At 49.3% G+C, this 11,349-nt stretch overlaps 1 protein-coding gene across 1 annotated transcript; it reads left to right on the top strand.

The window, feature by feature from the left end:
- The first annotated feature begins 4,175 nt into the window (after positions 1-4,175).
- Positions 4,176-9,639, top strand: LOC146832944 (uncharacterized). The gene is made up of 4 exons (XM_085599877.1): positions 4,176-4,315; positions 4,883-6,129; positions 7,306-7,959; positions 8,538-9,639. Exons 2-4 carry the CDS (start codon positions 4,923-4,925, stop codon positions 9,536-9,538), a joined length of 2,862 nt encoding a protein of 953 aa, XP_085456003.1. The 5' UTR covers positions 4,176-4,315; positions 4,883-4,922; the 3' UTR covers positions 9,539-9,639.
- Positions 9,640-11,349: the final 1,710 nt, after the last annotated feature.

Genomic DNA, 11,349 nt, shown 5'->3' with positions numbered 1-11,349 from the left:
CGCTTAGAAATTTTGTAAATTATACACAATGGGAACACTGTCCAGCCCCTAGGCTGGGCAGCTCCACCACGTTAGTGGACAAATTCACATATTTTTCTGATTTCAGTGTGTCGAATCTGGCCTCCTTTTATTTTAAGGTTGCGGCTGAGTCTGCTTCTAAAGCTAGACTGACACACACCAAATATGTTGTATTCCAAGTCCTTTATGGACGAGTTGGCAATCGGAGGCTATGATCTATGGAAAGCTACTATCGATCTTAAATCGGTTTGGGGTTCTAAACTGTGGCAGGTACAGGGAACAGAAGCTTTGCATCGTGCCTGCCTCATTCTGAACCACATGTTATTTTTGAATTCGTCAATTTTTCAGACCACCTGTTTTAGATTGGCTAATTCTAAAAAATTAAATACTCCCTCCACTCCGGGTCTGGGTGCTTATCCTAATTGGGATAATCATACAGATCTGTCCCTTGCTACGTTGCAGTCATACATTTCCAACACCTCCTTCAATATTTCTGAATTGAATCCGGAAGGGTGGTTAGTATGGCAAACGAGCTCAGATTCCTGTCAACATCGGTTTCTGGATTTGGCACCAGGGTATACACAAGTTCGTGTAGACCCCTGTTTTGAATCTTCTCATACTGTAACTACCTACTCAGTAGGGAAGTTATGCCAATCTTGGCTGCAACATTCCACCTTAGCATCTGTTAAACTTAATTTATCACAATTGAACAACAAAATAGATTTGAATGATTTTGTTAAGGGTCCTGCGGTTGGCAGGTCCAAAAGATGGGTATATGCTGTTTACAACGAAGTTTGGAAGCTATCACAGATTGAAGCTGCATCCAGATTACGAGCTATTGATCAAGCCAATATGGAGAAAGTATTGGCTGTAATAGATAATAGCATTAACACCCTGTCTTCCAGAATTTATACCTTAGATAATATTGTTTCATCTGTGGTAGACATTGTGCAGGATGATTTGTCTGTTTTTTATCATGGTCAAAATCAATTGCGTTCCATTAAGCAGTTTGCATGGACGTTGCAAACGTTAAGGGCTGGGAAAGTCCCTTGGGATTACATGAATACTTCATCTTTGTTCCTTCCGTTTAATTTAACTGCGAAACAACAGTTCATGTCCATGAAAGATACAACGTCCTCATCTGCACATTGAAAAGTTAGAACCTTTACCTTTCTCTGTTGCCGAATTAAACTCCGCTGTGTGGCTTATCCACGGGTTGATCACGTTACCATTCCCCCTGTTTAAGTTCACTTCGTGCATGAAACATTATGCCCTTGGCAGATATGAAAAACTGGGTACTGCCTTCTTGCACAAAGTTTGGTCACTCCCATTCACGTACAGATGCGTGAGGGACGGAAAAGAGGTTTACTTAAAAGGTGAAGAGTGCACTTCCACTCCAGATCACTCTGTGGTGTGTAGGCACATTCAATTGCATGGTGCATGTAATGTGCACGCTCCTAATTTAGCTTGCGTCCTGAAAGGGATCCCGGTGCCAGTTATAACACCGTCTTTTACGCTGCTGGCTAACGGTAGTTATTTACTATTAAATAATAAAGCTTGCTGTGGGATGTTAGTGGGAATTCCCTACATAGTCACTGTATCATAGAGAGTGGTCTGCTGTAATAACGTCCTTTTCCCACCCCCGCATGGACGGCTCGATGTAGCCATCTGGCCTTCCATTCCAACCTTGAAAGCAGAGTTCAACAAGATGAGCAGAATAAGGGCTCTATTGTCTCAAAAAGAAGTCGGGTTGATTTCATCCCGGGAAACATTTGTCCTTCACGTAGCAAACACGCGCACAGAGGTGCAAGCGCTTTTGAACACTGATCTCCCACTTCATTTTGGGGCCCTGATTAAGACTATCTTTAATGCCTCGTCAACAAGTGGCCTGGCACATTTTTTCAAAATTGTGGGCTCCGGCCTCGTGACCTCCTTTCAAACTATTTTTGGTGTGATCCCGGCATTTTTTCATTCTATTTTTTCCAGCGTCTTCGGAGGTCTCCCTTTGATTCTCGCCATCGTAGCTGGGGTACTTTTGTTGATCTGCGTACTACGCTATGGATGCACAACTTGCATCACACAACAGCATGTCCCGGCTGCTCCATCTTCGTAACCGGATGCTTGAATACTATGGCACTTTACCACTGGCAACTCTAAGCATAGCCTATGGATTGTCCTTCCGGTTTCCCTACTTTACTTGCGTGCAGCCTGTCTTTCATTGCCTAGAGTGTCCGTTCCAATGGGCTCTGGATTTGTGCTTGTCGAACTCGGTGTCTCCTGCCCCGGATTATGATCGGCTCATGAGCCCCTTAGTGGCTCATGAGTTGGACTGTTCTGGCGTCAGGATTATGGCCTGTGGAGCAGCACATGGAGTCCTAGGGAATTGGGACATCGGAACGGCTGCAGCTGAATTCTTGGCGAGAAGTTATCTTAAAGAACACACCAGTTGTCCTCTGATGGTACTAGAGGCTCCGGTTGTCAAGGACATGTGTGTTCCTTCCCCTTGCTGAATTGGATGGCAGATAATTTTGCAGAACGTTCCAATGATTTCCTCTTGGAAGCTGTTGCAACTTATTGTGCTTATACCTTGATGGATTAACTTGGAGGTCATCCAGAATTCCTGTGGAATGTCTTCTTTTTTTTTTTTCTCGCCCCCTTCATTTCGTTGAATTTCCAGCGATGATATTTTTTTCCCCTTTAAATGGTGTTTTTTTTTCCCTTTTTTCTCCTTCGAACTTTTCACTTACCTTATATGGACTTACAATTTATGCCCTTGGTTCCGTTATATCGAACTTGAACTCTGCGTTCTTGAAATTGCGCCCCTACTAGTTAGTGGTCCGATCAAGGGGGGGTGTAGTGAAGACTGCTATTTATATACGTACAATGCTAAGTTAGCACAACCGCGTTCGATGTTAGAAAGCCATCTTGCCACTTTTGCTGCTTTTGCACATGACACTGTAGTTACATGTTATTAATTGAGAAATGCTTGCTCGCCTTTGCTTCACATGAGAACTGTCTGTTGTTCACATCACTAACAGTGAGCAGCGTCCTTGGTCTGAACATTGTGTAAAGAAACAGTCTGGGTCGCTAGACGTTGCATGTTGTTGGGTTCGAGTTGATCGGCCCACTATTTAGCCATAACACGCACGCAGTTGCAAATACCTGAAAGTCGAGGGCTTTTAATATTGCAGGCTGCATGCTTTAGACACATTCGGAAGAAGAGCTTTCCCAGTCTAGCTGATCCTGTGATGTGATTCCACTAAGCTGATATTTACGGTATGGGGTTCCCCATTCAAGCCTAGAGACCTTTTATTAGTCTAATAATAATAATATTAGTTTACTAGCGAAAGGAAGGTGGCTGACATCCACTGTCATTTTATTATGATTTCTCCTTTCATTTTCTATGGTATTGTAACTATGCTGATGGTTTTGATCTTAATCATTTGTCTGCTTATGTTAGCCAAAGTACTGCATCTTAGGACACAAGGTTTATAAAATAAACTCTTTAAACTTTACTGTATCTCTGTTTATTCTGTTGTGGACTGATATGAGAATAATTACGAACAGGTATTTCCGATTCCCACCATTCCTGAGAATACCCTAAGTCGCTTGTTCTGGGTTGTCTATACATTGGGACCGCCGAGATAAAACTCGGATAACGAATGGGACACTGATGCTGGTCGGATAAGGGGTTCTGGGTTCTGAGGTGAGTTTTTGGTACACCACAATTCACTGAGGTCCTGGTTTCCTGTGCATAGTTCTGTGCATAAGCAGAATCCCTGCAACACAGTGTTCTCGGAATGGGAGGGGGTCCATCTCCCCCCCCCCCCCCCCCCCCCCGGCCTTGGGGAGAATGTACAAGGCACATGCCGGGGGTTTGGGGTGGGGGGGGTTTGGGAGAATGGTGAGCTCCTAACCCCTTCCGCCCCCTTCCCCAGCATGCCTCCATCAATGCCGGATGGGTGGGGGGAGTACAAGAGTGGTAGTGATTTGGGAAATGGGCAAAGAGAATGATAGAGCATTTCATGGGTCACACACGGAGGAGCGGTGCCACATGGGTTTGGGGGACAACATAGAGGACGTACGGCGCACACGGGTTGTACTACAGTTTAGGTACATATGGTGCGAATAGGAAGTCTAATGTTTGGTTTCTTTTGTAGATTTGAGCAAGGAATAAGTACATCGTACGGTGAAGGGGCTGAGTGAACGGAGCTAAAGTGGTGTCAGTAGTGGCGTAGGTCACGGACTAGGCAAAGGGAGCCGGAACAAGCATAAGGGGTCGGGACTGGATCACAAGGTAAGTTTACGAAAGACAGGAGGGGTGGCACGCAGCAAAGAAACGGAACACCGCAAGACGGCGTGGGGGCGGGGGGTACTGTACCAAGCGTAGGCACCTATTAGGCCAAGTGCATGGGCACAAGTTGGGTTTAATAGCTACCCCACACACTAAAGGTACTCACAGCCACCGCCTGCAAAGTTAACGCCATTTTCAATTTTAGGTCAGCACGGAAAGGGGAGTGCTCCTGGAGGTGCCGGAGCATGATGGGAGCGCTGTCTGGGGAGGGATGAGGGGCACGGTAGAGGGAGTAATGCTGGAGAGGGCTGGGGTAGGGTGTTGATGGTAGTGGCTGACCTGCGGATTGCTGTTGCACCCCGGCTTCGCCCGTGGCATAGGGGACCGAGGCGGCCTTTGGCAGTGGGCCGGTCGATACGGAACACCGCAAGATGGCGCTGGGGGGTGGGGGGGGTGCGGTACCTGGGGTAGGCACCCCTAGGCCGGGGCCCATAGTTGAGTTAATAGGTATCCACACACTAAGGTACTCACAGCCACCGCTTGCAAAGTTAACATCATTTTCAATGTTAGGTCAGCCCGGGAAAAAGAGTGCTCCTGGACGTGCCAGAGCATGATGGGAGAGGAGGGACTGTCTCAAGGCGGCAGCCTGGAACTAGCGGTGAACGAAGAAGCAGGATCGAACGGGGTGATCCCAGGAATGGAGTACCGTGGCGGCCAGGAAGTTCAGCAGCTTTGGGCCCGCTTTGCAGCAACAGCAAAGGCCAAGAATTGGGAAGGGTGGGAGCTGGCAATGGCGCAAATGCAATCATCAGCCCATGAAGGAGATGGACGAGGCAAGGACATGGAAGACTTCCAAGGGGAAGGCTTTACAATTAATGGCCATACTTATGCAGCGACACAAGGTGAAAAGCGGGGTGTGGAAAAGAAGGCGAGGGGGAAGGGCGGTTCTGTCGCAGGAGCTAAAAAGGCAAGGATGCCACCAGAGGACGTAACAAAGGAAATAACGGGGGCACGCGCACAGGTAGCGGGAGCAGTGTTGCGGGCAGTTGTGCCAAGTAGGCTAATGGGAGAGGACGAAGCCCAGTCAAGCAAGGAAGTGGCTTTAACAGCAGAAGTTGGTTCCTTGGGTGAGTTGACGGAAGTCATTAAAAAACTGGTCAATAATTGGCATAAACACAATGGCGAAAACAATGGGAAGGCGGTAGGGGGAGATAAAGGGATGAAGTTGGACGTTACACATGAGGGGTCCCCAGTACAAGTCTGGGAAGGGGGGTGTAGAGAGCAAGGGGCACAAGAGGGGGCAGGAAGGAAAGCTTCGGCTCAGTCGGGGAAAGGTGACGCTATTGCTTATGAAAAAGCTCCCTTGCCAAAGGTAACACAAGCCAGTGATACAAATACAACACTGTCCAGTAGGGTAGGGGCAGGGGGGCTGAAGGGAACACGGTCAGAAGCATGGCATATCCCACTGGAGGTGAAAGAGAGAGTTAGAAGGAGGGAATTCCTGGATATTTTCACTCTACTGGAGCATGTGCGCAGGGGGGCAGACACATTACGGATAGCCGGGCCCAGCAAAGATAGCAAGGATAGAAAGAGGATCAGGCCGGAGGAAAATATTAACTGGTTGGACGCCTTTGCATTACTGGCAGCCATAATGTTGGAGAAATTTCCAGAGCAAGGTCCGGCATTGAATGGGTACAACCAAGCTATCCTGGACAGGTTCAGGCGCTATGGGGGCATGGGGTGGCTGCAATATGATCGAAGCTTCTGCCAACGCTTGGAAGAGTCACCTACGATGTCTTGGGATCAAAGGGAGGCGAGTGAATGGATGGACCAGATGGGGTCTAAGGCAAGTTTTGGGTTGGGATTAGGGGGGGCAGGGAGTGCGGTACAGCAGTGGAGCGCACCACCCACAGGGCAAGGTTGGCAGGCAAACACACAGGCACATCCTGGGGCAAATGCGCAAACGAGGGTGAGCCAACAGTTGGTGGCAAGTTTCCCTCAGCAGCAAGTGGGACAGTTGCCATTTCAACACGGGATGACCTATGCGGGAAATGGGATGATGGGAGGGGCACAGCATCAAGGAGCGGGGGATGGGTCGGGACAGCAGTCCTCTCCACTTGGATAGGTCACATGCAGCAACAGGCAAGTGGAGGACAAACGCTACACCAGCAATTGGGAGCAGTAGTACCACAGTTCACACAGGTGGGGCATGGCCAGCAGTCGGGCACGGTTTTCCAAATTCCAACATGCAGGCCGGGGGGCAGCTACCATAGGCCAACAATGGGCTGTCATGTGCACAGTTCAACAGGGGCAGGGGTCATCAGCCCTTGACTGCGGTGGGGTTCCCAACGGGTGTGGTGCAGATGACAACAGGGCTACAAGGTCAGGGCGGCATGGCAACAACCCACACTCCTCCAGGATCAACTCTAGGCCAGGGACAGATCATGGGGAGGCACCAGCAGCCGCTCCAGGACCAACTGCAGGCATTTCGAGCGCCAAAAGTGGCAGACAAATTCAAGCAGCTGCTTCAGCGGAAACAGAGGGACAATACCTGTCACCTGTTCAATGCAGGCAGTTGCTCCTGGGGGGTTCAGTGCAGGTTCCGACATGGGTGATCACGGTGTGGCGGAGACCATCCCGTTGTGGCATGCAAAGCCCTCGTTAGAAGTACACCAGGAGCCACCTTCATGGGTCAGCCATAGTTTGGGCCGGGTAACCAAACGCCCATCCCCAATAAACTTTGAATTACTAGCAACACTTTTGAATCATTACCCAAAAGAAGAGGAAAGGGAACTACTTTTTTGGGGTTTCAAAGAAGGGTTTAAAATACCCTTCTGTGGCCCTTTAGCAGGCAGGTCGTCTAAGAACCTTCGCTCAGCGGAGGAATTGCCGGAAGTAGCTGCGGAAAAGATACAAAAAGAGCAGCAGCTGCGAAGAATAGCAGGACCGTTTGACACCCCCCCCATTAGGCAATTTTATTATCTCTCCACTAGGGATCATTCCAAAAAAGGAAGCAGGCAAGTACAGGATGATCCACCACCTCTCCTATCCCAAAGGCAACTCAGTAAATGACTGGCTAAGCCAGGAGGTTTGTACCGTCTCGTATGCAACATTTGATGAAGCCATCGAGTTGGTAAGGCAGGTGGGGACGGGAGCCCTCATGGCGAAGGCTGATGTTGAATCAGCTTTCAGGCTGTTACCAGTGCATCCGGACAGTTTTCATTTGCTGGGGTTCCAGTTCAGGGATAAGCTGTACTATGACAGGTGTATGCCCATGGGATGTTCAGTTTCATGTGCTTATTTTGAGGCATTTAGTTCCTTCTTGGAATGGGCAACAAACAAGGTGCAGCCAGTAGGTGGAAATCTCCATTACCTGGACGACTTCTTATTTGTAGGCAGGGCAGACTCCCCAGATTGTGCCCGTGCATTGGCAGCCTTCACAGTAGTGACGCAGGTTTTGGGAGTTCCATTGGCGGTAGAAAAAACAGAGGGCCCCACAACAAAGCTGACTTTTTTGGGGATAGAGTTGGATTCTGTGGAAGGGGTGTCACGCCTCCCAGTGGGAAAAGTACACGACTTTGCAGCAGCTATTGTAAAGGTATTGGCAAAACAGAAGGCATCATTACGGGATATACAGGAGTTAATGGGTAAGCTCAATTTTGCGTCCAGGGTCATTCAGGTGGGGAGAGTTTTTTCAAGAAGACTGGCAGGGGCTACAGCGGGCATTACACAGAAACATCACTTTGTAAGGTTAAATAAGGGGCTGAAGCAGGACTTGCACATGTGGTTGTCTTTTCTCCAAGGTTTCAATGGGGTTAGAATATGGACTTCGCTGTGGACAGCCGATGAGAGGATGCAACTGTACACAGATTCTTCCCGGCAAGGGGGCTTTGGGGCAATATTGGGTTCCGAGTGGTGTGCCAAAGGGTAGCCAACAGGATGGCGACAACGTGGCCTCACCATCAATGTCACAGCGCTAGAGCTTTTTCCCATTGTTTTGGCATTGTCACTGTGGTCTGACACCTTGGCTAACAAGATTCTGGTCATCCGGTCAGACAACATGGCAGCCGTCCTGGCAATTAATAATCAGGCGGCGTCATGTCCCATAGTATTAGGTTTACTAAGACATTTGGTGAGCGGGTGTCTCAAGTATAATATCCAGATAACAGCATAGTATGTGCAAGGGTTTAAGAACAAGGCAGCTGATCCTCTTTCTCGCTTGCAGTGGGAAAGATTCCGAGCAGAATTGCCAGAGGCGCAGCAGGAAATGACGCCCTTCAAAGAGGAATATTGGAAGCTAATGCGTTAGAAGGTCAACTACAGCGTATGACTGAAGAGGCTCTAGTGGTGGGAACAAGACAGCGGTATCGGCATTGTGTGGACACGTTTCGGAACTTTACAGCGGATGTTTCCGAGCTTCCAGACAATATCCAACAACTGGGATGGAGGGTCAAACAGTTCGTGGTGTGGGCAAGGGGAGCCGGTAAATCTAGGTCATGGGTTATAGAGCACCTTTCAGCTATAGCATACCATGCTAAGCTAAAGGGTTTGGACGATCCCACTAAAGGTTTTGTTCTTAAGGAAGCCTTGAAAGGTTGGGCCAAAGTTGAAAGCAAAAAACAGGATCACAGGTCCCCAATTGATTTTAACACACTAAAAATTCCAATGGACCACCTCCCTTTGGTTTGCCACTCGGAATTTGAAAGTATGCTGTTTCAAGTCACCTTTTCCTTGGCCTTCTTTGGGGCCTTTTGCATTAGCGAACTAGTAGCGAGAGCAAAAGGGGACAAAAGCAGCAGGGCCCTGCTGGTTAAAGATCTATCCCTGGGCACACACCAGGCAACTTTACGGGTGCGATACTCTAAGACAGATCAAGTGGGAAGGGGACAGTACATTACACTGAAGAGGATGGGGGGGCACAGCTCATATTGCCCAGTTAAGCTTTTAGCAAGGTACATCAAGGAACGGGAGGGTGTCAACGGCGACAACTACCTTCTCACCCACGAAGACGGGAGCCCAGTAACGCTTTATCAGTTTAAAAGCGTGTTAGCAGCAACGGTCCAAAGGGCTGGGCTCCAGGGGCATCACTACACTACACATTCCTTCCGCATTGGGGCAGCCTCAACAGCGTTCCAGGAGGGTATGTCGGCAACAGCAATAAAACAAATAGGAAGATGGGAATCAGACAGGTTCCGGGTTTACATTCGCCCAACACCCAGCAGTTAAAGGATTAAACAGGCAGGGGTTTGCGGGGGTTCGGGTCGGGATCTTTATACACTTATGTTCACCAGGTTACATGTATAATAAAAGGCTTGTTGAAGACTGAACTCAACATTTCTCTCTTTCTGTTCTACTCCACAGAACGCAAAACAGTGTGGGTCATCGGGCACCCTTACGTATCCATGGCTGCTTACAGAGCCCACGCCGTGGGGTGGGATGCAACGTTCCCCTTACAATGAACAATGGTGCGATGGTTTGGGAAGCCGGGGTTGCACTGGAGAGACTTGGGGAGCGCCATTGCAGATTTCCGCGCCCGCTCAAAGGACCCGGATATTCTAGTAATTCATCTAGGGGGAAATGACCTTCCGGTGATAGGGAGGAAAAAACTACTTCACATGTTAAAGAAGGATCTCACCAATTTAGCCTGGAGCATGGATAACACGGAGGTTGTGTGGTCCGAGATCATTCCCAGAAGGGTATGGGCTGGTGCGCGCTCCCAAAAGAGCATGGAGTTGTCAAGGAAGAGGCTTAACAGCCTCATGGCCCAATTTCTAAGGGGGGCAGGTTTAGGCATTATTAGGCACACCCTGATTAACTTGCGGCAGCCGCACTATTACAGGGCAGAGGGGGTGTACCTGTCAGACACTGGAACAGATGTCCTGCTACGGAATATGCTAGCGGCATTGAATGCAAGGGGCTGTTGGTAGTTCTCAAGAATTGGGCCACAGCTATGGCATGGGGGGGCCTCTCTGGCAGCGATAGCTCCCAGCGAGGCATGGCGGTACTTACAAAGCGATCCAAGAGGAATACGAGAAACAGGTTGGAAGGAGGCATAGACCGCAAACGGGGCAGTCAGGACCCAGTGGGCACTGGCAAGTTCCTCAAGCCCCTTTGTTCTGGTGAACCGGAAGTAAACAATTACGCAACGGAGGGCAGAGCCTGTGCCATGGAAGAAGTGGGGTAACGGTTACCGGGTCATCTTCGCAGAGAGGGGTATGGGAACAGTCAACCAGGTTGGCAGGCGGGAAGCACATTGGCTTGCCCAGGTAATAAAGAGGGTACACACCGGGACTGAAGAAGCACAGGGTTGGGCTGGGAACAAACGCTTGCCCGGAAGGAAACATGTGGATACCGGAAGTGAAAGGTCACCCGGCCGGGTGGGAACCGGCTGGTTACCCGGGAGTGTGTGGGCACCGGAAGGCAAAGGGTCATCCGGTCGGGCTGGAAGCAGAGGCTTGCCCGGAGTGAAAGGGAAGGGTTGCGTTCCCAGGGGGATAGGTCGCCAGGGGCAAGGTGAGCTGCACTGAAGGCAAGGCAAGGCACAGTGCAGAGCTTATGGGGTAAGGATACAGGCTCTCCGGACAAAGTAATGATGTGTAAAGGATCGCTTGTAAGTTGAAAATGCCTAATAAACTGCGGCCTCAATTCTTCCATAAAAAACACAAACTCGTGGTGGTCTGAAGTTATTGGGATTCGGGTGGAGCGACCATGTGGGGGGTGCCTCTGCTGAGTACAGTATTTCAGATGGCCTCGGAGACCCGGCCTCATCACTGAGGTGCGGCACAGCCAAAATCGAAACGCCATGCTTATGGCCCCGAAAGTACCAGCCACGGGCGCAATCATCTTAGAACAGCGCGGAGTCTGCCGGGACTAGGGGCAGCACGCACGTACACATACATGGCAATAGTATATCCAGGAAGTAGCTAAAGAAACTTTTGTATGCAAATATGTTCATATCTCATCTTTTTTTTACCTTCTTCCGCGTAAAATCACGCTTATTCCAATATCGTTTAAAGGGCAAATATAATGTTTGTTTC

This window comes from Triturus cristatus, chromosome 4_2, assembly GCF_964204655.1.
Source record: "Triturus cristatus chromosome 4_2, aTriCri1.1, whole genome shotgun sequence".
Taxonomy (NCBI): Eukaryota; Metazoa; Chordata; class Amphibia; order Caudata; family Salamandridae; genus Triturus; species Triturus cristatus.
Note: the sequence above shows the minus strand (reverse complement) of the source record. Positions and strands in the feature narration are given on the sequence as shown.